This window comes from Anarhichas minor, unplaced genomic scaffold (genome assembly GCF_050575085.1).
Source record: "Anarhichas minor isolate MPS153535 unplaced genomic scaffold, ASM5057508v1 ptg000002l, whole genome shotgun sequence".
NCBI lineage: Eukaryota > Metazoa > Chordata > Actinopteri > Perciformes > Anarhichadidae > Anarhichas > Anarhichas minor.
The window spans coordinates 8,851,679-8,876,954 of NW_027466448.1; the positions used below are offsets into that span (position 1 = coordinate 8,851,679).

Consider the following 25,276-nt stretch of genomic DNA (forward strand, 5'->3'; position numbering starts at 1 on the left):
ATATTAAAAAATGAAAGCAAGCATGTATTTAATGTATGTTTAATAAAATATAACCACAGATTCCTTTACAAATAGTATATATAGTAATACCAATGCCGCCTATCTGACCTAAGAACACAAAAACACGTTCTTCTAAAATATTATGATAACACTGAAGAACACAACTTTTTAACTTTAGATTATTGTAAAAGTTAAACAAGAAGTCATCTCCCATCCCCACCTACAAATAGTATTATAATAATAAATATGCATATCATTAATATTATTATTATTATACCGGAAATGTCCTTTTCTATTTTATTTTGAAAATTTCCTGAGAGGCAGTAAACCTCGGTGACGTAGAACGTCAGATTGTAGCCTTTACGTAGTGCGTTGTTTGTACGCTGGTTCTGAAGTTAGCCGACGGTAGCTAACCTTAGTTAAGCTTGTTAACGTAACAGTTAGTGACGTTCGCGTAGTATTCGAGTTCTAGATATAAACTGTTCGCTCTAAATACTTACACGGTGTTCATAAAACCGCATTCCGTTTCGATTCAGTCGCAGTTTTTCGTTGAAGCTAAACCATTAGCCTAGCAGGCTAACAACGGTCTACAATGGAGGGCAGCGCGAGCGTGAGGAGAGCGTTGTGCGGGACTCTCGTCCCTGTCACAGTGTCAACAATGGCTCTCCTACAACAACATCCCGAGGAGAACGACAAGGGGAAGCTGCATAGAAAGGTCCTCGATGAAGAGGAGTACATTGAGGTAGATACATGACCAGACAATTAGTGACGAACTATCGGTGGTCAACAGACAACAGAAAGGCATCCATGAAAATACCAGACTTACCTGAGATATACATGTCAATTCTACTCTTGTTCTTCGTTGTTGTTGTACCAACATTACGAAGTCAAATAAACCCAACTGTCTACTTCTACAGAGTTTAGAAAAGATCATCCAGAGGGACTTCTTCCCAGATGTGACTAAATTGCAAGCGCAGAAGGACTACCTTGACGCGGAGGAAACTGGTGACCTAGAAAGAATGAGAGAGATATCCATCCGATATGGATCGTCATTGACCAAATCTACCCCAAGATCTTCTGCACCCCGTGAGTAGTACGAGGAGTAAAATAGACCACTGCACTTTCATGTTGTTATACCTTGTTTACAGAATACCTCACGCCTATTTTTTCCCCCATTTGTTCCTCTTTGTATGTAAGATGTGACACCTGCAAGCTTTGAGACACCACTGGGCCGCTCAGGGTCTCCCTCCTCCAGTCATGGCGGTAAAGGTTTAGACGAGGGTAAGTATCTATTTTATTAAGATGAAGATGAACAGATAACACACGCCAGATCTGTGTCTTATTGAAACCATGTTTAGTCCGTAATTCTCCTAACGAATGCAATTACAAATACTCACAAGTACATTAACCCTATTCCTATTGATGTTGTACTTATAGAGAGCAAGGATGATGACAAGGAAGAGAAAGAGCTGCCCGCTCTGGATCGCTTCCTCGCTAAAAATACCAGTGAGGATAACGCATCGTTTGAGCAGATCATGGATCTGGCAGAGGACAAGGAGAGGCTGAGGCATTCCTGGTTATATGAGGCGGAGGCTGAATACAAACAGGTATGTGTGTGCAGAGTTAAACTAAATTCAATTCAAAGCAAAGGAATGATATGTTTGGATTACAGGTGAAAATAACATTCCCTTTGACCAAATTGGTGCATGTTATGTTTATGTCAGACAACTATTAAAGTATCGGTACACCCCTAGACTACATTTATAAACACTTCTGATGTTTTTGTAGCGCCACGAAGAGAACCTTATGTTACCATCAGCAGAGAAAGCAGCACTTGAATGTGTCAAAGCTGGACTGGAGACGTGGGAGTACAAAGCGAAGAACGCCTTGATGTATTATCCAGAGGGTAAGAACGCCAAACGTGGATTTCCTTCTTTTCTTTATATGGCATTAATCCCTACTGGAGGTAATTTCACTGTGAAAGAAAAATACATGTTCGTGTGTTTTCACTTAATCAGGTGTTAAAGACGACGATCTATTTAAGAAGCCACGGGAGGTCATTCACAAGAACACGCGCTTTGCTGGAGACCCATTCAGCAAAGCTCTCAACAAAAGCCAGATTCAGCAGGCGGCAGCCCTCAATGCACAGGTACGTTATAAGAATGTATGAAAAACATTGATACGTGGCGGTCTATTCTTCAGTTGAATAAAAGTGTTGATTCAAGTAGCTGATGTGTCGTGTTTTCTGTCCAGTTCAAACAGGGTAAAGTAGGACCTGATGGGAAAGAGCTCATCCCACACGACTCCCCGACAGTAAATGGATATGGTTTTGAAAGTATGCCATCTCCAGCACCTGGTGAGTGGCTCTCAGCAACAGTCCTGAGAACAGATCCAACTAAATGTGTGTGCCTTGTATGGCTCATTCAGCAACCTTCTTACATTTGGAGGAGAGATCTCAAAGCCGTTTCTGTCCCCTCAGGTGTAGCTGAGTCGCCTCTGATGACCTGGGGTGAGATTGAGAGCACCCCATTCCGTCTGGACGGATCAGACAGCCCGTATATTGAGAGGAATCATGGTCCGTCATTTAAGGTACTGAACCTCCAGCGGCAGCTAACTCTTTGTTAATCATTGATTGTTTTTGTTGTAAAATGTTGACGTTGAATATGTGTTTTAAAAGATTCCAGAACCAGGAAGACGAGAGAGGCTGGGTTTAAAGATGGCCAATGAAGCCGCCGCTAAAAACCGCGCAAAGAAACAGGAGGCGTTCCGAAAGGTCACGGAGAACCTTGCAAGGTAAAGACATTTCTGCCCTCTTGATTGTTAAACTATTCCATGCTGCTTGATTCCTTTTTAGTAGCGCAGTTGTGAAGGACAAGGATACTCTTCTTAACTGAACTTTTGTGTTGCAGTCTTACTCCTAAAGGTCTGAGCCCAGCCCTCACCCCCGCCCTGCAGAGGCTCGTAAATCGGACATCCAGCAAATACACGGACAAAGCTTTACGGGCGAGTTACACCCCGTCTCCCTCACATCAAGTCCCCGGCTGCAAGTCTCCTTTCGGCGGCCCGTCCACTCCCACGGGAACGCCAACGCCAACTAAAGTCAAGACGCCGAGCTCTCAGGACCTGACGTCCCTGACAGACAATCTGCTGCAACTTCCCAAGAGACGGAAAGCCGCCGATTATTTCTGAGTGAGAGAAGCTGTTCTCTGCTGGGATTGTACAAAACAGATATGTTACGTGGAAAACTTGATTTTGAACTGTCCAGACCCAGTTTTATCCAGTTAAAGAGCACATCTTTCAGTCGGATGACTGGAGGAAGAAATGCACACAGGACTGAAGCATTTTCAAGAAGTTTTCTCTATTTCTGAGCAGATGGGTTAATAGAGGTCCCTGCTAAATACAGTGTTCAAATTATATTGTACAACTTGATTTTCTTATTTTAATTTTGTTTCATAGATTTTTGTACAGCTGTTTCCACTCTAACAAATGTTTGGTATCCGTGACACACAGCAGCTTAAATGATGTAAATATATGCATAGAATCCAGTAGCTGTTTCTAATCCAATATTTAATAATTTCATCCAATAGCCATCGCCCAGCTCTCCATACATGCTGCCATGACATGTTCAGTGTCTCTGCATCATAGAAATGACTCAAACCCAATGTCAAACAATTGTGTTGGTGTTTAAAATGAAGAAAAATGTGTTTCTCTTTTCCCTATATTGGGAAAACAAATGTGCAGGCAGAGCTGGGCTCAGCATTATAAATCTGTACAACCTTTTTCTTAAACTCTAAAATAAAAACTGGACACGTTTGACAAAGAAAAGGTCTACAAAAGAATTGAATACCTTGACATCTGTAATAGACCTGTTCTTCCTCCTACTGGTGGTTGAACAAAGCTTCAAATGTAGTCTGAGTCACACTTTAAATAAGTCTGGTATTGTGTTTTAATGAGCATTAGGGGTTACAGGTCCTCTAACACACACACACACACAGTAGCTTGATATAATAAGGATTTAGTTGTGGACATTATACTTACACAAACCTATGCTTTTAGTACAGTAAATGTTTGATATGCATGTTTATGTCAAAGTCAATGTGCCCACTTTAATTTGGACCGTACCACATCATGTGTGCTATGTGCTGTACTTAAAGCTGGAAACGGGTGTTAAGACATTAGATATATTTTCCAATATAATAACAAAAGTAAGCCATACAATTCCCTCAGAGACACAGACTCAATTGTTATGATCATTGCCGTCTTGGAGTTTGACCCATGGGTTATCTCTCAAGGATACCATGAAATAAAGGAAATTATAGTCACATAACATTCAGGTTAGAAATGCATATTTATGCAATTTTAGTACAAATATTTTCTTAATGAGAAAGGCAAATCTTATTGCATGATTGCTTCGAGTGAAATAACTTAGATTGACTTGGTTTTAGAATAAATATCTTTTTAACTGGATTAATGGATGATAATTTGTTTAAAATTGGTACAATACTACTTCATCAAAGTCTTATGATATGCTTAATAAACTAAAAAGAAACAGCCCTTTCGCATCATGCTGCATGATAAACTGCGCCAGTCATCAGCGCCGCTCGTGCGTCGATGCCATCTCATGGTCACTGATCATATTTTGTGTTGGATTCATCTCATAATATTCTCTACGGGTACACACACACGCGCGCTGGTTATCGTGTGTCTCTCTGGGTAAAAGCGGTTTAACTCCGCCCCGACAGCTCCTCCAGCTGACAGGCTTGTGGTGAATGTTTGGGATTGTTGTGATGGGAGGCCGCGGCCATCTTGGATCAGCGGCGCTGAGAGGACGCACGACGCGCGCGGCGGAGCCAGTCAGCTACCGTTAGCTGCTCGGAGAGATTAAGCACAATCTGTGTCGCTGTGCGGTGCGACTATGCTTTATAGATGCGGTTTGTCTTCACTAGCTGCCACTCCGAGTGCGTACAATGGGTGCAAACTGTGTTAAGGGGGTAACGTGTTAACTCTGGAGGAGGAGGGCGGCGGCGCAGATCCTCAGTTTATGTTTGTTTAACAATTTTCTGGATAGAGGAGTTACTATGAATGGAGGATAAATGTTGCCAAAGGCTGACAGCAGCAGTTTCGTCCTCTTCTCTCTCCTCTTCGTCCTCACGTTAACGGACCCACCACGGACAGGTAAATACATCCACGTTGCTGTTTTTTACTTGTGCATTTATTCCCGTGGAGCTCGAAGAGGGAAACAGAGATTACAGGTCAGGCGGAGAGGCCTGCTGGATAAACCACGGGCTCGAGTAGTTTTTATAACCGCTGCTGTGCTTCTGTTGGACGGTGTGGAGGACCGCCTTGCTGTCGCTATTATAGCAGTAAAAAGACATTTAAAAAGTGGGCAAATAAAAACCTAATTTAAAGATGTATACAGTCAACATAACCGCATTATATGTATATATATATATAAATTGTATCTATAGATAAACCGTTGCCTCTCTTTCATGAGCTATTTTGACACTTTTAATAACAGCTGTATTGATAAATGATGTTATAAAGATTTAACTTCACTCCTGTTTTAGAAGGCGGGTGTCTTTACAGCCATGTAAACAATTTAACCTCGCCGTGTGTCCGCTTGTGTTTGAAATGCATGTCAGAGATTCATGGTCCTGCATCACAGACGCTGTCTCTCACTGACTCATCGTACAGCTACACAGTCAAACATCCGAGTGTTAAACAACACAGTAATGTCATTGTCATGACACTTTCCTAAAAGATGCTTTTGTTGTGTACTGCAGACACAATCTGGTTGATTAAAGACATACAAAATCCCTAATAAGCAAATACATGCTTGTTTTCAATAATATAACCACTTACAACACATTATTGGCACACTAAAGGCCTCCTCGGGTAGTCAAGTCTGTCACAAAATGCACATTTTTTAAAGATCAAACAGGAAAATGTCTTCAATTAGTTTGTCTCAATTGAAAGCTTGAACTTGTGCTTCGATTGCAAACACTTGCTCAGCCTTTCCTGCATTAATTTAAGCAGCAAGAACATAAAAAGCATTTTGTGGTTTCCTGCCTGATCTTGTGATCCTGATAAACGTGTGGATCGGAGCAGCAAAGATAAAATAAGTTCTGCTTTTAATGTCCGCATAGATAAATGTGTTTCTGGACTTCCACAGAGGATAAAATCATACAACAACACCGCTTGCACGTAACAGTTTGCACGTACACACAAGGCGACACACCTTCTGACAGTGGCGACATATTCCACAACCCTCATGATCCTAGATTACCTGTTAGTGTTGTGAGTCTTAATAGGCATAAGCAGGAATGATTGTTTATAGTGGTTCAGCCTGCTCTGGGAGACCCTGAACCATCTACTGCTATCTGCTGTAATCAGTTCAAGTCGTGAATAAACACGTTGTTGTTTGGTTTGATAAAAAGGAGTTCCCGGAAAACACAGTACAAGCAACACCTCATACTTCTTCTAGTTAATTTGTGTTTGGTTTCTTGGGCAAACAGGAAGTTGATTGCACTCCATTATAGAGTGTAATCCACTGTAATCATCAATCTCGTCAAAGGTGAATTCAGTATTTACTGGTTTATCGTGTTTTGCACAGGCATTGTCACAGACGGTGTGTTTTTGTAGAGCATGTTGGTGCACATCAAGTGAATGCTTCCTAAAGCTTGATGGCCCACATGACTCAGATTTAAGAATAATCCAGTTTGCTGGAACATAATTCAATTTAAAAACGTTGTACTGGTGTGAGCATGAACCACTTTCCCTGTCACACAGGTGGGCTTGAGCCGCCTCACGGTGTCTTTAAGAGTCTCACGGTGTCTACTGCTGCTGATGAGCAAAGGAACATGCATCATAAAACGAAATGGCTCTTTGGTTAGCCTTCTGGATGTATGCCAGTGAGCCAGGCAGCATTCAAATGTCAATATTTTAATGTAGTTGGGCTTTAAATACTCTCCATCCAAAGGAGAATTAAGCTCGTTGGAGGTGCTTTAAATTCAAATTATGATCCGAATCACTTTTAGCGTCCGAGTAAGTTTCACATGTAAATAATGTGTCTTCGTGGGGGTTTGCTCCTGCATGTATGTTTTACATTACTCTGCACAATATTGCGAAACGCACGTGATAAATGTAGCAACGGAAATAGACCATATGCAGACCGCGGTGGCTCGGTGGTTAGCACATGTGCATGTCCTGTGGCTGCTTCAGTTCGCTCCCACACTACAGAGACATGCATGTGATCGTGAATACGTTGTCCACATGAGTAATGGGAACATTGTTCCCAAAAGAGCCCGCAGGAAGAGCACCAGGTCTGGAAGCTATTTGTACATAGCGGCTAAAAGCCTTTTGGGCCCCAAAAACGACTTGCATTGGGGAAAACATCTGTAACTCAAGAGGAGTAATGGGAATAAACTTCCCAGTATGAACACTTGAATAGTTGTAAAATGCACTAATAGTCGAATCCACAGTTATTTTCCTTCCTCTGTTCATGTGAATGAGCCCAACAACGAGGCAGATCTGGGAAATCGTCTCCTTTTTTACTTTTTCATTGAAGCAGCAGGCAGCTTGTAACTTTGGTTTGAGTGTGAGACTGATCATCAGTAGATTTGGGTTTGACTCAACTAAGCGTCTTCAATGTGCTCTCAGCAATTCAGAAGAAGCAGACAAAGTTAGCAGAGTCTCATTGGGCTCAACGCGATGCTTATCATCTGTGGGGCTGAATGAGCCGTCTGTGTTACACTGGCAGCTGGTTTATCACTTTCTGTTCCGCACAAAACAGTTTAACTTTTGACAAAAGTCAGATGTCTCTTGGCTCAATATAAAGCCATTAACTCATACTTCCAACATAACTATAATCCTCGAGTCGGCTATTGGATGGAAATGGGAGAAAAGTAATCTGGCAAATAAGCAAAGTGTTAAATTTGTTGTTTTTGATCGTGACCTTTGCGCCTGAAACATTTAGCAACATCTTGCTGATGCTGCTGTGCTGTCTGTGGAGGAAATGAACCTTGTAGAGGTGTAAACTGACAGTATCACAGGGAGGAGAGATTTCAGTCAAACTGACGACACGTCTGAAAGCCAAGAGAGTCTGTAAAGATCACCACCATGTTCTCCTAATATGGTGAAACTCAGTGCCACAGCTCTGTATTCAAGAGCAACTCTGTTTGAAGTGTTGACGTTGTCATATTGGTGTCGAGCATTTACACACGTATTCATTTCTCCCCCAAAATTGCTTTTTGTTACGTAGGCTGCCCATCTAAGGATTTGCAAACCGAACGGCTATGTTTTTGAAAGAGTTTGACCTGGAGTGCGTTCATCTACGCGGGTATAAAAGAAAGTATATTGCTTTTAAATGTGAGGTGGTACAAAGAAAGGAAGAAATGAATGTTTGTACCCACTCACTGCTTCTAACAGCGAGCCTCAGTGTTGATGTGAATCACCGGCGGCTGGAGAGGAACGCAGTGTGCACACAAGGCCTGTTCACTTTGCCGTTATCCTTCAGCGGGACTGAGCTGGGGGCCAGTATCCCAGTCTTTATTGTATCTTCCTGTTGGTTATGTAAGAGATGCAAAGCTTCACGTGTCCCAGGGTTGCCAGCGTTCGCTCGGTCGAAGACTCGACGTGACAAAACCCAACGCTTGTGAGAGAAATGGCCTCAAGAAGAAGAGACGTTTTCTGCCCACCTTCAGAACGGCTGCGTTTGTCATGCTTAAGTCATTTATACAGTCGTTCCCAGGCATGTGTGCGTGCGTGCGTGTGCGTGTGCGTGTGTGTGTGTGAGAGTGTGCGTGCATCATACGTGGTTCATTTTGAGCGATCATCTTCTCTAAGCCTAGTCTCAAAACAAAATCTAAAATCTCTCTGATGAAATGTCCCGACCGACCGAAAAAGGAGGGGAAAACCGCTGTTAACCACAGCAGATTCAGAGACGCCATCTCACTCACCCTGAAGTTCAGTTGATGTCGAGGGAAGTGCACTCCAGCATCAAGCTGACGGGCTCTTTTTAAACACTATCTAAAAACAAGCCGTGCTTTCAACATGTACCATCTGATAACCTAAAGCATAAATAGTCTCCCTTTATCTGAATAAACTCTGCTCTTGTGAAATTTCCCAGCAGCAGTTATTGGAACAGAACGACTGAATACGGATCTGTGCGGGCAGCGAGTCCTCATTCAAACCACAGGCACCAGAAAGTACAAGCCAGGCGTTTATGTTCTCGTCGTGATTACATGCAGACACGGCTACGTTTGAGATAAACACTCCCCAGCTGGATTTGTTTGCTAGCGTCCCAGTCGGCTGACATGGCAAAGGAACATGTCTTAGTACAATATCGAAAAAAATACTATAAAAGCCCTCGGATGTCTTTGTAACATCACATGTGTGAGTTAAAGATTAGATATTATATTTGACCATAATTATGTTATCTTGCAAGGCACTTAGAATAAGATTGACTCTCGACTCTGAAAGCCAATAGCTCTCTTTTTTACCCGATCTATTATTCTGTGTGCATTAATTATTAACATCACATTTGGGACACATGGCCTTTAATGTTATCCATCAATTTGACACATATTAGGGCTTGATGGGATCGATGATAACGCGTTCAGTCCCCCGGAGACTGAGACGGGCCTGTAATGCGTCTCAATCCACTTAGCATCAAGTAAGACAGCTCTGCAATTCTGCATTACGGTCTCAGGATATGTTGACTCGGACCTTTTCTTTCTTATCGTTTATATCTAATAATAGCCCGGCCTCATGAAGCGTTAACTCTTAAACTAACCGTGGTGCTGGAGCTTTAAAATACTTTTAACATCATATTCTTATTAATCTTGTTCCATTTAGCTGTGTCTGAGCCATACAGTAAGCAGGATGTGCCAAATGAAGCGAAAAGCCTTTGTTGTGAAAGTACTTGTGGTTCGGCTGTATTTACACCAGGAGAAGCTGCAGTTTAACCGTTATTTTCTTAAAACAAAGCTATTGCTGAGGTTGCACTATGATTGGAAATAGTGGGCAAACCTTTTTGTCTGGTTTGTAAATCCATACTTTTGTGGGACATTGCCAGATGCTCATATATGTGTTTTTTTTAAACATCAGGTTAATCATTAATTTGTGCAGCGGTCAGAACTCTTGTTCAAATAAAGGCTGTTTTTTTTATGAACCGTATTAAAGCCGAGTGTAGCTGTCGCTCTGTGGTGTCATCAGAGCTGGCGTTCTGGTCTGTGTGGGGTGATGTCACCTCAGCTGTTTGGTACACAGGTGAAACAATAGTCGCTGGAAATGGCTCCAAGTCTTCCTCTAAGTAAAGTCTTTGTCACGTGAGTGGGTGGTACAGCTTCGTAGGTAAACACAAGCACCTGTGTCCAGGAACAGATGGTGTGATCTACCCTCTAATCACAGAGCACAGAGAGTTGTTGACGGTATAAACACTAGACATCCTTCTAGACAACATGATGAGCAGATGACACATTGGATTGGACAGTCACTCTGTTGTTTCTGTTTGTTTCAGGTCCGCGGCTAGCTCTGGCAAGATTATTGTCAGGTAAGCACGCAGTCTATCTTTTAGTGCAGTGGTCTGTCTGACCTCTTGGTTAGAATCCTTCAGTGTGAACCATTACTGATCCGTGAATGTTATCAGATTGTAATAAGAAAAAGAAGCCTGAAAACACTTGTGATTGATTTATTCATTTATACGTTCTTTACAACAGAAGAATCCCTTTTATATATATTAAATATTATTTTCTCAGCAGCTAATATAGTTTATGTTTCTGGAAAACCAGAGCATCACAATCAGTTGAACTTTCTCTCGCATATGATGAAGAACACCGTTGAGTGAAAGAACAGAGCCGTTCTTTCATCACACGAGGAAGGCAGCGGCTTCTTCTAACCGCTCATGATGTGAAGACAAACAAAAAGACATGAAGTGTGTCTGCTGCAGGTCCAAGGCTACGTCTTTCCAGTCGCCCTAATAACCCAACTGTCACTTACAAAACTCTTATTGTTATATTGTCAATGGTCTGATTTTGGGGGATACACCAAGTTTTTTCATGACTAGTATAAACAAGTTGAGTTTCTTGGTTTTCTTTGCCAGGATCCCTTCTCTGTCTGTTATTTCCTCCTTTGCTCTGGGTGAGTGGGCTCTCATGCTGACAACAAGTGGGTGTAAATGTCCTGCTGATTGAGGAGCATTGTCCACCAAGGCCCTTTTTTTTTTTTTCTGAGGCCAGTGTATTTTTCCTTCTTCTCTGCAATGGGATAGCGCAGCATCGTAGCATTTACGATATGCTACAAACGCCGTCAGCGTGACACGGTGTTGCACGTCTGTTCTTCTGGTTTCTGAGAATCTAAAGAATCTCAAACTTTGGGTGAAAAGCTGCACTCAGCCATCCAATCACAGTGGAGGAGGGGCGGGACGAATACCACAAAGACAGACTGTCACGTCCAACATGTACAGCCGGCTACAAGTGCTGAATAACAACATTCACAATGAAGGAGAAATCTTTTTTTTATAATTTGCACCCAGGTGCTATAAGAAAGAACATAAACAATCTGTTCATGTGTTCTACACCCCCCTAAATACACCCCATCACCGTGTAGGATCTCTTATTTCATCCATTAAAAGCGTGACCTCATTCAGTCTTCTGCTAGACTTGAACTGTTTTTCAGGCTCAGTCACATGCACGTTTGACCACAGGAGCTCCTCTCTTGTTGTGTTTTCAGAGCAGCGCTGCAGCCCCGGGCAGTTCGCCTGCCGCAGTGGGAAGATGCAGTGTATACCGATGTCCTGGCAGTGTGACGGCTGGACAGCATGTGAGGACAAGAGCGACGAGATGGACTGTCCCCGTGAGTATAGCTCTCCTAAGCCCCCCTTTTTTTTTTTTTACACCCACTCCGTTGCCTAACACCCATAATAACATGATTGATTTCTGGAAAGAGGAGCAACACCCGGGACCTTTTTCCCCCACTTGGACGGTCGGGATCACAGGGACCACATGTGAGCAGCAGTAGCCTGTAGTGTGTGGTTCAAATCCAGCTGATTTACTTTTATCAAACGGAGGAGGTTTTAAATCTGCTGGTTAATCCACCACAAGGATTGTAAAATCAAGACTAGCCGATCTGGACCGACCGCATCAGATGGTGAGAACAGGGGGAGGCAGAGATGAACTCTTGAGTGGCTGCATATGTGTCTCTGTTGTTGTTGGCCACTCGTTGATCTCTTCAACACTGCATGGATGTTGCGGCGCTAAGCCTTTTGACCGAAATCCCATTGTTTCCCTCTCTTAAATCCAGAGAGACCTTATCCCCAGATCTCTGACCGCATAATAGGAATTACCGAGGATTGAGTCCAGCATGTGACCTCCGCACAGCAGTGTGCCTTTAGGTGACCGCTGTAGGCCCGGAAACAACGCTGTACACAGCAGTCAGTCCTCAGTAAAACCACACTGATGGAACATGCAATCAAAGCAGGAAGTGATCCATTTGTTTTCTTTGTTTATTCACCCATGAAAGGTCCCTTAAAAACATGCATATACAGTCTGCGTGTATTTACCCGTTCCCTGTGCGCTGAGTAGCTGTGTTTTCGTAGAGGAAGGCGAGAGAGAAACCCAAACAATGCTCGCACATGTCTCAGTGTGAGGGCTTATTGTCTGCTAAACCAACAGCGCGCATGGAAATCAATGTTCTTGTTTGGGATTAGCTCTTTGTTGAACAACATGTGGAGGTGGAGCGATCGCTCCCACTAATTCCAGCCTCGACGAGCACCATTACATTACAGTCATTTAGCAGACGCTTTTATCCAAAGCGACTTACAATTCAGATTCTATCACATTTCTACACCGTAGGCACAACTACGGGAGAAAGTGTCTTGCTCAAGGACACATCGACATGCGACTAGCAGAGCCGGAGCCGGGGATTGAACCGCCGACTCTCTGATTGAAAGACGGCCCTGCTATCCACTTAGCCACAGTCGCCCAGAGGCAACTGTTCCACCTCATGACTTCAACTGCAGGTTAAAGAGGAAAAAAAGGGTCTTCTAGAGACTGTACCGAAGTAAGCCAGGCTGCAGACAAAAGAGCGGTTCTATGCAATAGTGTGGTCTAAAGAGGGAGAAAGTAAAATCTAAACATATTTAGATTTGTCCTGACGTCGGTCTCCTTAGAGAAAGGTAGAGATTGTGCTTTATGGAGACAATGCTGGGACTTTAGATTTGAATCACTTTGAGCTCTTGTTGAGACTTAGTAGAGAATACAATCTGCTCTGTTTTAATGTTAACAAAGTAAGGTTTGGGTTCTGCTTTTATCGTCCTCCAATCTGTATTTACTTCTTGTGGGTTGAAGTTGGTTCTTCAGACGTCAGCTTCACGTTTTCTAAAGAAGATAAAGAGGAAACGCTGATCAGAAGCACTAAAGTAAATATAAAGCTAGAGAAAGAGAAGTGTACTTAGAGGAATACCAGAACTAGTCTATACACTCTGTGGACATTTATAGAAATATGAACTTTTATACTATTTTAAGACAAAACAGGCCTTTGCACACACATGATATTGACCAGTTGGAGTCGGTGCAGAAGCAAGCAGCACCGTCTGTTTATCCGTTTATCTATCGGACTGATGAAATGCCTTGTTCATTACATCACGGCCGTTTAACAGGTCGCACGACATAAACTGATATGTGCACTGAAAAAGTGTTCTTCTGTAAAAACGTGTCCACACTTGTTGACATTGTTTTAAATTTTTTTGCAGCTATAAAGGAGGAGAGGTTTCGTTTCGGTAACGGATACGACCAGGTAGAAGACGTCATCGGTGTGGCTCAGCCTGTCCGCTTCAACAGTAAGCATCCCGCTTCACCCTCCCCTGTTAATGTTGTGGAATCTGCAATCCAGACATATTCCTTTATCATATTCATGCTTGATAACGCGTGTGTGCGCTGCTTTTATCAACCACGATGTTGAAGTTTATCTTGCGTCCATAGAGAAATGCCCCAGTGGGTGGCACCACTACGAGAAGACGGCCAGCTGCTACAAAGTGTACCTGAGGAACGAGAACTACTGGCAGGCTGTCGACACGTGTCAGAAAGTCAACGGCTCGCTGGCGACTTTCGTTACCAACGAGGAGCTGCAGTTCATCCTGAAGATAGAGGTGGATTTTGACGACAAAGTCTGTGAGCGCAGAGACCAGTGCAAGTGAGTTCTTCAGTCCAAAGCCTTCGATCGTAGGTTGTTATAAGAGCTTCACTTCACGGACGTTTGAAGTGTTTAGTCAGAGGTTTCAGTTCCTACAGTCATTTACAGTTTGTGTGTAGTTTGCAATTTCAGTGCAAAGGGTTAGGGCTGAACTTGCATGATTCAATTAATTCACAGAAAAGACATTAAAACCTTTAAGTGTCATGTTAACTTATCTAACACATTGGAATCTTTTTTAATAAATATTCATTCAAATGTTCAGTGTGTTTCAGCAGAGGTGGGTCCGTCATTGGTTTGCAGGCCATCTAGTGGCCAGTAGTGGTTTGTGCATAAACCCTGAAGTGGACCATCTGATAAAGTGCATTTAATTAAACTTTGGAGTTATTTTTGTTTTTAAGGTTTTGGGTGGGCTACCAGTATGTGATCACCAATCAGAACCACTCTCTGGAGGGCCGCTGGGAGGTCGCATACAAAGGTATGAGCTTTCTCTGCTCTTATTAAATAATAGAAAGACAACTACTGTTCCGCAACTTGATTGTTGTAACGCTCAAAATGTTTTTTTGTTTTCCTCAACAGGGTCCATGCAGGTGTTTCTGCCACCCGAGGGTCTGACCAACTTTGGGGAGGCGTCTCCCACCCAGGACAACGTCTTCTGTGCCCAGCTGCAGCGCTTTCAGATCAAGAGCATGAATGAACGAGGTCTGCACAGCTGGCACGCTGAGAACTGCAACAAGAAGTTCCCATTTCTCTGCAAGAGGAGTACGTGCTCGTTATGTCTTTCCCATCAGAAATGTAAAGACGCCTATAAGTATTGTCCCAGTCATATAAAGTTCATTTTGGATAACGTCTTGATGTCATTTTGTTCCCCCCGACAGGGCAAACGTGTGTGGATATAAAAGACAACGTTGTGAACGAGGGCTACTACTTCACCCCCAAGGGGGACGACCCGTGTCTGAGCTGCACGTGTCACGACGGCGAGCCGGAGATGTGTGTGGCGGCGTTGTGTGAGCGTCCGCAGGGCTGCCAGCACTTCCGCAAGGATCCCAAAGAGTGCTGCAAGTTCACCTGCCTGGACCCAGGTACTGCCACACGAACGGAATGTCTGCCGTCTGCGTTTCTAGTACTCGGGAGCACCAATGAGCCCCCCAGCTCGTGATACTCTTATTTTGTCGGTTTTCTCTCTCTTTCTCCTCAGATGGAAACAGTCTGTTTGACTCGATGGCCAGCGGGATGAGACTGATCGTCAGCTGTATCTCGTCCTTCCTCATCCTCTCGCTGCTGCTCTTCATGGTGCACAGACTCCGTCAGCGGAGGCGCGAACGCATCGAAACTCTGATCGGAGGAAACTGTGAGCGTTTTGCACACCACCCTCTGAACAATAATAAGTTGCTCAGGGAATTTAAGGCTTTGTCTTCCTTTAAAAAGGATGATTTTGTGGCTGTATTTTAAGTGCAGTTGTTTCACATCATCCTTTGTGTTTTTTTGCTCAGTGCACCACTTCAACCTCGGAAGACGAGTCCCAGGCTTTGACTACGGCCCGGATGCCTTTGGCACCGGCCTCACTCCCCTGCATCTGTCCGATGATGGAGAGGGAGGAGCTTTCCATTTCCAAGAGCCTCCTCCGCCGTACGCAGCCTACAAGTACCCCGACATCCAGCACCCTGACGACCCCCCTCCTCCGTACGAAGCCTCCATCAACCCAGACAGCCTCATCTACGTGGACCTCGGTAGGCGCGGAGCCTGTTGTTCATGTATCTCATCGTGTGTCAGGCTGTCGACTTCATTCCCTCTCTTTTTGTTCACCCGCAGGACACGGGGTGTCCCTGGTGCCGAGCCAGATGAACGCCATGGTGGACGGGCTCCATGCAGCTATCCCCAACGCCTCCGGCCCCGCGACCGACTCGACCCCGCCCTCTCAGGAGCGGGAGGACTCCATAGATAGCAGCACCCTCCTTGTGGGGCCCGACACTCCGACAGATGGCCCCGCCCCTGCTTCCGCGCCCGCAGACTGCGCCTCCACCCTCAGCACCGTTGTATAAGGACCGCGGAGGGAGCTGCAGACTGTGGAGGGAGTTAAAGTTTGTACAGACCCAACAGAATCCCCTTTCTGAAGACTCTCCTGCAGTTGGCCTTTTGAGTGTTTTTTTTTTTTTCTTCTTCTTCTTTTTTTTTGAACACTGGCGTCTGAGGGAGCAGAGACAACTGTTTCTATACAGACTCCATTGTGGCCGTGAAGGCTGCACTTTTACTTTTAGCATCGACTGAGCAAAGCTTTTTGAAACATCTCAGAGTTGTCCCGATCGGTCGAGCGGCCCTTAATGTAAATACCCCTTCAGGTCTGCGCCGGTCAAATTTGTTATACTCGTGTGTCACACAGTCCAGCACAAGAATGACAGACGGACGGTGAATTCAGCTAATGTTTCTTCTTCTGCGTCTTTTCGTTTTGCATCTTACCGTCCAAACGGACGTGTCTGTGCTGATCCGACGGTCTCCAGGCTACAATAATGTCCTCATCAGCCCCGTTTCTACTCGCTCAGAGAATCTACGGCCCCCCCCTCCCATTCTTATTAGTCTGATACATGAAGCTGTCTTCCAGGTTTATAGCGCGTATTTGCAGCAAATGTTTTGTAATTAAGGGGTTTCAACCTTGCGAGAGAGTACGGTTAGTTTCCTGCTATCGTGGTTTTTACTAGGTAATGTTCCAGGAATGTTGTGGTACTGATAAATATCCGAGTTTGTTCTTTTTGATGATAAGTTATGACTGCAGGCTGTAATCGTGATTGTTTTATTGTGAGATGGAAACAGTCTGAACTCCCCCGGGGATCAAGCGAGCATGAGCGATGAAGCTTTTCGAGTGTACGCGTGAAGATTAGAGACGATATCCTGTCATTTAATTTGAAAATCAATATATTTATTCAAACGGACCCGTTTGTTGTTAATTAATCATCGACTCTTAGCAGCATAGTTGTGTATTTGCAAACTGAACCATGTTTAGGGATTCAAAAACTACAATTTAATTTGTTTTTGGGGGTTTTTTTTGCAAAGAAATGAGTTAAATGTCACATTTGGATGCTGCCGCTCCATCTCTGATGTGTTTGTTTACATCGGTCATCTCGGTTGTTTCTGTTCGCTGGCGATGGGTCTGTCGACGTCCTTGTTTTTCGGTGGGATTGCAGTAAAAGAAATATTGTAATAAAGATAAACTGTATATTTGGAACTTGTTAGACCCGTTTTATGACGACAATCGTTTGATTCTCTCGAGGATGAATTTTGCAAAGCCTGAAGAAGTTCGATCAGACTGAACCCACAACCACCAGCAGTCACACCAGCTGTAAATGTGACTGTCTGAGTGTCTCATGTTTGAGTTTACTGTATAAAACATTATGATTTTGTGCGGGGGGGGGGGGGGGTGCATTGATCATCCCAGAAACAAAATCTCATAAATTGTGAAAAAAAGAAATGCCATCTGCATGTGTGTGTGTGTGTGTGTGTGTGTGTGTGTGTGTGTGTGTGGGAGATTTTGAGTTTTCATCGAAGTCGTTTGGTTTTATTTTTCAACCTGCTTTTTGGAGCTGCGGTGCATGTTGTTTATTTTAGACTTTTCTTTTGATGGAAACATGTTCAGCTCAACAGTCCTGTACAGTTCCACTCCTGCATAGAGTTTCATCATCTCTGTATACATCCCAAAAACCTGACCGTGACCCCGAAAAGCTGCATTCATGCTGTAGTTTGTGTGCTAGACTCTGGTGGTGTGAGAACTCATTTTAATGGATTTGATATGTTTTATGTATAATACGACAAAATGCTACATTTCATTGTTTCAAAGCCTTTAAATTAAAAAACAAAAAGTGCTTCATCCTGCAGGGAGGGCTTGTGTTTTTCTGAGGTAGATGTACATCTAATGCCAAATCAACTGCACCATGAAGGACGACTCATGCGTCAGTGGGTATGAACACAGCGTCATACTGAACTCTGTCGAGTCTCATCAATCACGACATTTAGCTGCTTCTGTGAGTCCTGCAGGAAAGTCCTCCGTCTGCAGTCACCAAATGCCACAGAGGATTAAGGTGGGATGTGGGGAAATCCCCCCCCCCTCCGACAGTGAGATGGAGGTTGTTAAGATAAACTCAATCCACGGCCATCAAGAGATTGAAATAATTTAAAGAAAGCGGATATATCGCACCTCGCAGTGACTCGTGAGGCGGCGGGCGGAGCAGAGATAGCGATACCCGGCTGGAGAGCATTGTGGCTGAAGAAAAGAGGCTTTGTTCACACGGGCCAAGTAGTGACAGAATCACATGATCTATGCCTGGATGCTTATCGTTAAGTCAAGGCAGTTTTGAACTGTGACATCACTTAAAAACCTTTCACACATATCGAGAGTTTTTAATATATCGAGTTGATGATAACTGGCAACTTAAGCACAATGTTGTGTGCTACATGCGTCAACAGGAAGTATTCAGAAAGAACTGTTTCAGGTGGATCTGTTCAGGACGTTCGTGTGAAAGCATTGAGTTTGATTTCCCCCTTCCACTCAAAGGGCTTTCCTAAGAGAGGCAGTATGTTTATATTTGAATGAGGATGATGTCCTTCAGGTGCTTTAATATCATAAAATGTTATTTCACACTGATTAGATTTAATTTCTTCTACAATTTGAATGTTCCTGTTTCCACTTTTTTAACCACCGAGAGTTACAGGAGATACATTTCTACTCCCTCCTTGTATGAAACCATATATATATTCTGTACCTCTTCTAATTCAGCGTGACACACGTCCGCTGACTTTCCCATGGCATGAATAGGTCTTGTTACTGGTCGCTGGGCATCTATGCTGGCACTAGTGGGAGGGGGGGGAAGCTGTCCTGCATCAATGAGCCTGTTGATCAGGAAAGACCACTAGACTGGTAATGACACCCTTCGCTGATCAGACCAGGAGAGAATAAAACTCTGCTTCCACCTCCGGTCCCACTTAAGCGCGACGTCTACCTCGGACACGGACACCTGTCAGGAGTCCACCACGATGATCTGGGCTGCTGCTCTCCTCGTGATTTTTGTCTCATACGGTGATTCAGGTGAGGGTCCTGCTCGAGTCTATAGACTATTCATGATGTCATTTCTACAGCTGAGAAAAATATTACTTGACAAAATTGTGCTCTTTTTATATTTCAGAGGACTACTGTTACGATGAGCCACACTGTGGTAAGTAACATAACTTTTGTTTTAAAACACAGACTAGAACTTAAAGAATATGTCATCTCAATAAAGTGTTGGCGGCCGTCAGAATATATTATGTCTCCACTTGTTGGTGAATAGTTTACTGGCCAATGGGAGATATTTAACTAATAGGCCCGTGGTTTTATAGAATTTAATTTCGGTTACTATCTTTATTTTTAAGCTGTGTGGCTGTTCTTGGTTGGTGATCCCCTAAAATGAAGCGGTGTCTTCTTACAAACCCCTCAATTCAATATGTCTTTGAGTTGTGAGCGGATGTTCTCCTCTAAACCTCTCACAATGTGTCATTTGAATACGTGTTTGGAGGCCTCGAGAGGTTAAACTGTCGAGTGTTTCAGAAGAAAAAAAAGCAAAGATTAGAGAATAAAAGAAAAAAGAAATGTAATCTTTGGAACTGCTACGAAATGAAACTTGAGATGAGATTGTTTTGTTAGTTTCCAAGCTCAAGAAATAACTCTGTCTTCAACTTTTGTAAAGTGAACTCAATCTGCAGAGGAAATTTGCGGGATTTGATCAAAAGCTCCAGAATAGCTGTAAAATCTTTTCTGTTTCCGAGGTTAAGAATTAAACTGATTTAATATTTTTCTTCTCTCCTGTCACAATAATAAGGAAACAGGTTATAATCTTTGAGACCATTAATGTATGTCTTCCGTTCAGTCACTGGTGTAGCAGCTTCTTCTGTGGTTTCTTCGCCGTCCTCAGATCCTTATGCATGGGGAGACATGTTCCCGTCTTGTCATCCTTTACTTGAAGAGCATCACTCTCCCATCAATCTGGACCACGACATGACCAGGAACGAGTCTCTGGGATCTCTACATCTGGAGGGCTTCGATGTGATCCAAACGGGTCACTGGACCATCAAGAACGACGGCCACACTGGTGAATACACCAAAAAGACACTTTCATGAACGTGCACATTGTTGTGTCGGTGATTACACCGACTGGTCTTGCTCTCTCAGTCGTGCTGCAGGTTGGCAATGGCATGTCGGTGAGCGGTGGAGGTCTTCCAGATGTGTACCACACCATCCAGCTGCACTTCCACTGGGGAGGCCCGGCCACTAACGGTTCAGAGCACACCGTGGACAGACGCAGATACCCGATGGAGGTACAGTATGGTCAGTAGACGAGCTCTACACTGTCACCCGACAACTGCTGCGGCAGGCTGGCGCGGTGCAGCCTTCCCTTAACGTCTGTGCTTTTTATTTACTTCTAGATGCACGTAGTCAACATGAAGTCCAACCATCCGAACGTGACAGCGGCCTTGCACGATCCAACAGGACTTGCTGTTCTTGGATTCTTTATTGATGTCCGTCGATTGATATTTGTTCTATATATTCAAGCATTTGTAGCATACGAACACGTCCTTATTTGAATGCGTTCTTTCAGGTTGTTTACGCCGACAATGTGCACTTTGGACTCATCTCACAGAAGCTGTCCTCTGTCGCTTACAAAGGTTAGAGAACACTCTTAGAGAAGTCCCTCCTGCCTGCTGTTTCTGTTGTTTGTAACTCTGTTCTCATCACGGCTGTGCATCCTGCCTCCAGGCCAAACTACGAAAATCAAGCCATTCCCGCTGATGAACCTTCTGCCAAAGCACAACATGAGTCAGTATTACCGCTATTACGGCAGTCTCACCACCCCTCCGTGTTCTCAAGCGGTTGTGTGGACTCTGTACGAAGTTCCCATCTACATCTCGTGGTCCCAAGTATGTCTCTTTTGTCTTTTCTCTGACAGAAAACAATAGAAATGGTTTCCTTGAGTGCTCATCATTGATCTTTTCTCCTCAGCTGGCTCAGTTTTCCTCACAGATCTTCTCCACGGAGGAGGATGCAGAGCAGGTGACACCTCTGCAGAACAACTTCAGACACATCCACCCCACCTTCAGTCGCATCATCTCCGTGTCCAAAGACGGGAGACTGCTCACGGGGACGTCCAGCCGTCCCCTCGGGTCAGATGTGTCACTTCATCTGCTTCAAATCATTTTGCTGGGAAGCTTCGTCTCTGGACTTTAATGACTTTAAAGTCAAAAACCATGAAACACAGCACGGCCATACAAAGATGGATTCATGTGTTCGCCACTCACTCCAAAATGACATTTAGATGATGAACCAGCAAAGAATAAATATAAAAAATACAAACTGTGAATGAAGTACTGTAAAATGTTGCTAAATGTTATGTTATTGTGCTCTGCAGTCTCTGCAGGATTAACTTGATTTGTGCATTGAAAGATGTGATAGAATATGTGTCTTTACTAACAGTTTGACATGATGTGAGTTGAGCATTGAAATGTGTTTTATGGTGACAGCCATGTGTGCATTTATGACTGTCGGCCTTTTTCACTCGGCTTGTTCTTGAGAAAAAGGTACGAGCTTAACATACATATGCTCTTCTGATTTAAGTGTGGGTCACAAATATTACAATGTAAGTCGTAAAAGGGAAAAAAGGTATTGTGGGTATTTGATCATTATGTCAATAAAATACAAAAATGTCAACCTCAGGGGCTGAAAAGAAAGAGAAAGGAAAATTATTGTGAACCATAAAGATGTATGAAGTATTTTCATAACACAAATCTCAACGTTTCAGTCAAAAGTTACTTTTACTAATATATGTTATGTTGGCACAGTTCATGCCGTCACATTGATTATAAACTTTGTATAAGAACAATAAAGGTGCAGTGAAGCAAAATGTGTTCAGTGAGGAGTAAAAGGCTTTTTTCATGTTAATAGGTAAGAAACTGCAAAAATGAATTGTTTTTATCTCTTTTATACTTTTGGGGATTTATAAATTCATTAAACCCGGAGCTCAAGATTTCCAAATGTATTTCCTTTAATGTTTAAACTATACAAGCTCTACTATAATACATACTGTTGCCACTTATAGTTTATTCAGATTTTTTATTCCCATAAAGTTATTCCCATTTCCAATTATATACTATACTATGACTTTTTTCATCATACTATACTATGACTTTTTTCATCATACCATACTATGACTTTTTTCATCATACCATACTATGACTTTTTTCATCATACCATACTATGACTTTTTTCATCATACTATACTATGACTTTTTTCATCATACCATACTATGACTTTTTTCGACATATACTGTGACTTTTTTCATCATACTATACTATGACTTTTTTCGACATACCATACTATGACTTTTTTCATCATACTATACTGACTTTTTTCATCATACCATACTATGACTTTTTTCATCATACCATACTATGACTTTTTTCATCATACTATACTGTGACTTTTTTTATCATACCATACTATGACTTTTTTCATCATACCATACTATGACTTTTTTCATCATACTATACTGTGACTTTTTTTATCATACTATACTGTGACTTTTTTCATCATACTATACTATGACTTTTTTCATCATACCATACTATGACTTTTTCATCATACTATACTATGACTTTTTCATCATACTATACTATGACTTTTTTCATCATACTATACTGTGACTTTTTTCATCATACTATACTATGACTTTTTCATCATACCATACTATGACTTTTTCATCATACTATACTATGACTTTTTCATCATACTATACTATGACTTTTTTCATCATACTATACTGTGACTTTTTTCATCATACTATACTATGACTTTTTTCATCATACCATACTGTGACTTTTTTCATCATACTATACTATGACTTTTTTCATCATACCATACTGTGACTTTTTTCATCATACTATACTATGACTTTTTTCATCATACCATACTATGACTTTTTTCATCATACCATACTTTGACTTTTATCGACATACTATACTGTGACTTTTTTCATCATACTATACTATGACTTTTTTCATCATACCATACTATGACTTTTTTCATCATACCATACTATGACTTTTTTCATCATACTATACTATGACTTTTTCCATCATACTATACTATGACTTTTTTCGACATAACATACTATGACTTTTTTCATCATACTATACTGACTTTTTTTATCATACTATACTATGACTTTTTTCGACATACCATACTATGACTTTTTTCATCATACTATACTGTGACTTTTTTATCATACTATACTGTGACTTTTTTCATCATACTATACTGTGACTTTTTTCATCATACTATACTATGACTTTTTTCATCATACCATACTATGACTTTTTCATCATACTATACTATGACTTTTTCATCATACTATACTATGACTTTTTTCATCATACTATACTGTGACTTTTTTCATCATACTATACTATGACTTTTTTCATCATACCATACTGTGACTTTTTTCATCATACTATACTATGATCATACTATACTATGACTTTTTTCATCATACCATACTATGACTTTTTCATCATACTATACTATGACTTTTTTCATCATACTATACTATGACTTTTTTCATCATACTATACTGTGACTTTTTTCATCATACTATACTATGACTTTTTTCATCATACCATACTGTGACTTTTTTCATCATACTATACTATGACTTTTTTCATCATACCATACTATGACTTTTTTCATCATACCATACTTTGACTTTTATCGACATACTATACTGTGACTTTTTTCATCATACTATACTATGACTTTTTTCATCATACTATACTATGACTTTTTTCGACATACTATACTGTGACTTTTTTCATCATACTATACTATGACTTTTTTCATCATACTATACTATGACTTTTTTCATCATACTATACTGTGACTTTTTTCATCATACTATACTATGACTTTTTTCATCATACTATACTGTGACTTTTTTCATCATACTATACTATGACTTTTTTCATCATACTATACTGTGACTTTTTTCATCATACTATACTATGACTTTTTTCATCATACCATACTGTGACTTTTTTCATCATACTATACTGTGACTTTTTTCATCATACTATACTATGACTTTTTTCATCATACCATACTGTGACTTTTTTCATCATACTATACTATGACTTTTTTCATCATACCATACTATGACTTTTTTCATCATACCATACTTTGACTTTTATCGACATACTATACTGTGACTTTTTTCATCATACTATACTGTGACTTTTTTCAACATACTATACTATGACTTTTTTCAACATACTATACTATGACTTTTTTCATCATACTATACTATGACTTTTTTCAACATACTATACTGTGACTTTTTTCATCATACCATACTATATATAGTATCGAACCACCGATCCTCTGATTGAAGGACGGCCCTGCTCTCCACTTAGCCACGGTCGCCCAGGCTCCAGTCAAACTTAGTTGTTTACGTCACAAACAGTTACCTGAGCCTTCACTCTCTAAAAGCCTGACATGAGACTACAAAGCAAAACCATTCAAGTCTCAAGTTTTGACCTAGTAAAAACCTGGAACATAAAATATAAATAAGTGGTGGATTTCTGGGGATCAAATCAACCTCACACTCACGAAACGTGAGAATTAGCCCGACAGACTCGAGACTTTTCACAACACACTTAATAAGAGCTCTTGAAATCAGTAGAGTCTGGTTGAGAGGAAAACTCATTCGTATCAAATAGTTTCTCCTTCCTGGATTACATTGGACATGAAGAATCTACATTAGCCTTCACATGAAATCTATTTTTAAATCATCTATGTACTGCATCCACCACTGTACTGGTGAATGCTATTAATTGTTACTGCCGGTGTGTGTATGTCGGAGAACAGGGAGTCACATGACGAGGGCCTCCATCAAGCCAGCCTGACACAGACTCATTGTTAGGTCAGCTGCTGCCTCTTGTTTCCATTCATGAAAAGTCAGCACCAGTAGGACTCTGAGGGGTTATTTCAGACGACCGTCCTCCAATGAATAACAACCGCCG

At 41.9% G+C, this 25,276-nt stretch overlaps 3 protein-coding genes across 5 annotated transcripts; all 3 read left to right on the forward strand.

Moving 5' to 3' along the window:
* The first annotated feature begins 349 nt into the window (after positions 1–349).
* ess2 (ess-2 spliceosome associated protein) lies at positions 350–3,825 on the forward strand. The gene is made up of 10 exons (XM_076088720.1): positions 350–742; positions 918–1,086; positions 1,198–1,281; positions 1,438–1,607; positions 1,789–1,906; positions 2,019–2,149; positions 2,254–2,356; positions 2,480–2,589; positions 2,678–2,793; positions 2,910–3,825. The coding sequence occupies exons 1-10, from the start codon at positions 593–595 to the stop codon at positions 3,187–3,189; spliced, it is 1,431 nt and encodes a 476-aa protein (XP_075944835.1). The 5' UTR covers positions 350–592; the 3' UTR covers positions 3,190–3,825.
* A 754-nt stretch (positions 3,826–4,579) lies between these two features.
* dgcr2 (DiGeorge syndrome critical region gene 2) lies at positions 4,580–18,051 on the forward strand. 3 transcript variants are annotated; one of them, XM_076088719.1, is made up of 11 exons: positions 4,580–5,175; positions 10,520–10,552; positions 11,731–11,853; positions 13,751–13,837; positions 13,980–14,190; positions 14,589–14,665; positions 14,767–14,949; positions 15,066–15,269; positions 15,386–15,538; positions 15,681–15,951; positions 16,025–18,051. In XM_076088719.1, the coding sequence occupies exons 1-11, from the start codon at positions 5,094–5,096 to the stop codon at positions 16,227–16,229; spliced, it is 1,629 nt and encodes a 542-aa protein (XP_075944834.1). In that variant the 5' UTR covers positions 4,580–5,093; the 3' UTR covers positions 16,230–18,051. The 3 variants fall into 3 exon arrangements, with proteins under 3 accessions (XP_075944834.1, XP_075944832.1, XP_075944833.1); XM_076088717.1 differs by having other exon boundaries at positions 4,665–5,175; positions 15,681–15,917; positions 16,000–18,051; XM_076088718.1 differs by lacking the exon at positions 10,520–10,552 and having other exon boundaries at positions 4,712–5,175; positions 15,681–15,917; positions 16,000–18,051.
* Positions 18,052–19,045: 994 nt separating this feature from the next.
* car15 (carbonic anhydrase 15) lies at positions 19,046–22,244 on the forward strand. The gene is made up of 8 exons (XM_076088754.1): positions 19,046–19,261; positions 19,359–19,388; positions 20,124–20,300; positions 20,381–20,526; positions 20,635–20,727; positions 20,808–20,874; positions 20,966–21,126; positions 21,209–22,244. The coding sequence occupies exons 1-8, from the start codon at positions 19,210–19,212 to the stop codon at positions 21,431–21,433; spliced, it is 951 nt and encodes a 316-aa protein (XP_075944869.1). The 5' UTR covers positions 19,046–19,209; the 3' UTR covers positions 21,434–22,244.
* Positions 22,245–25,276: the final 3,032 nt, after the last annotated feature.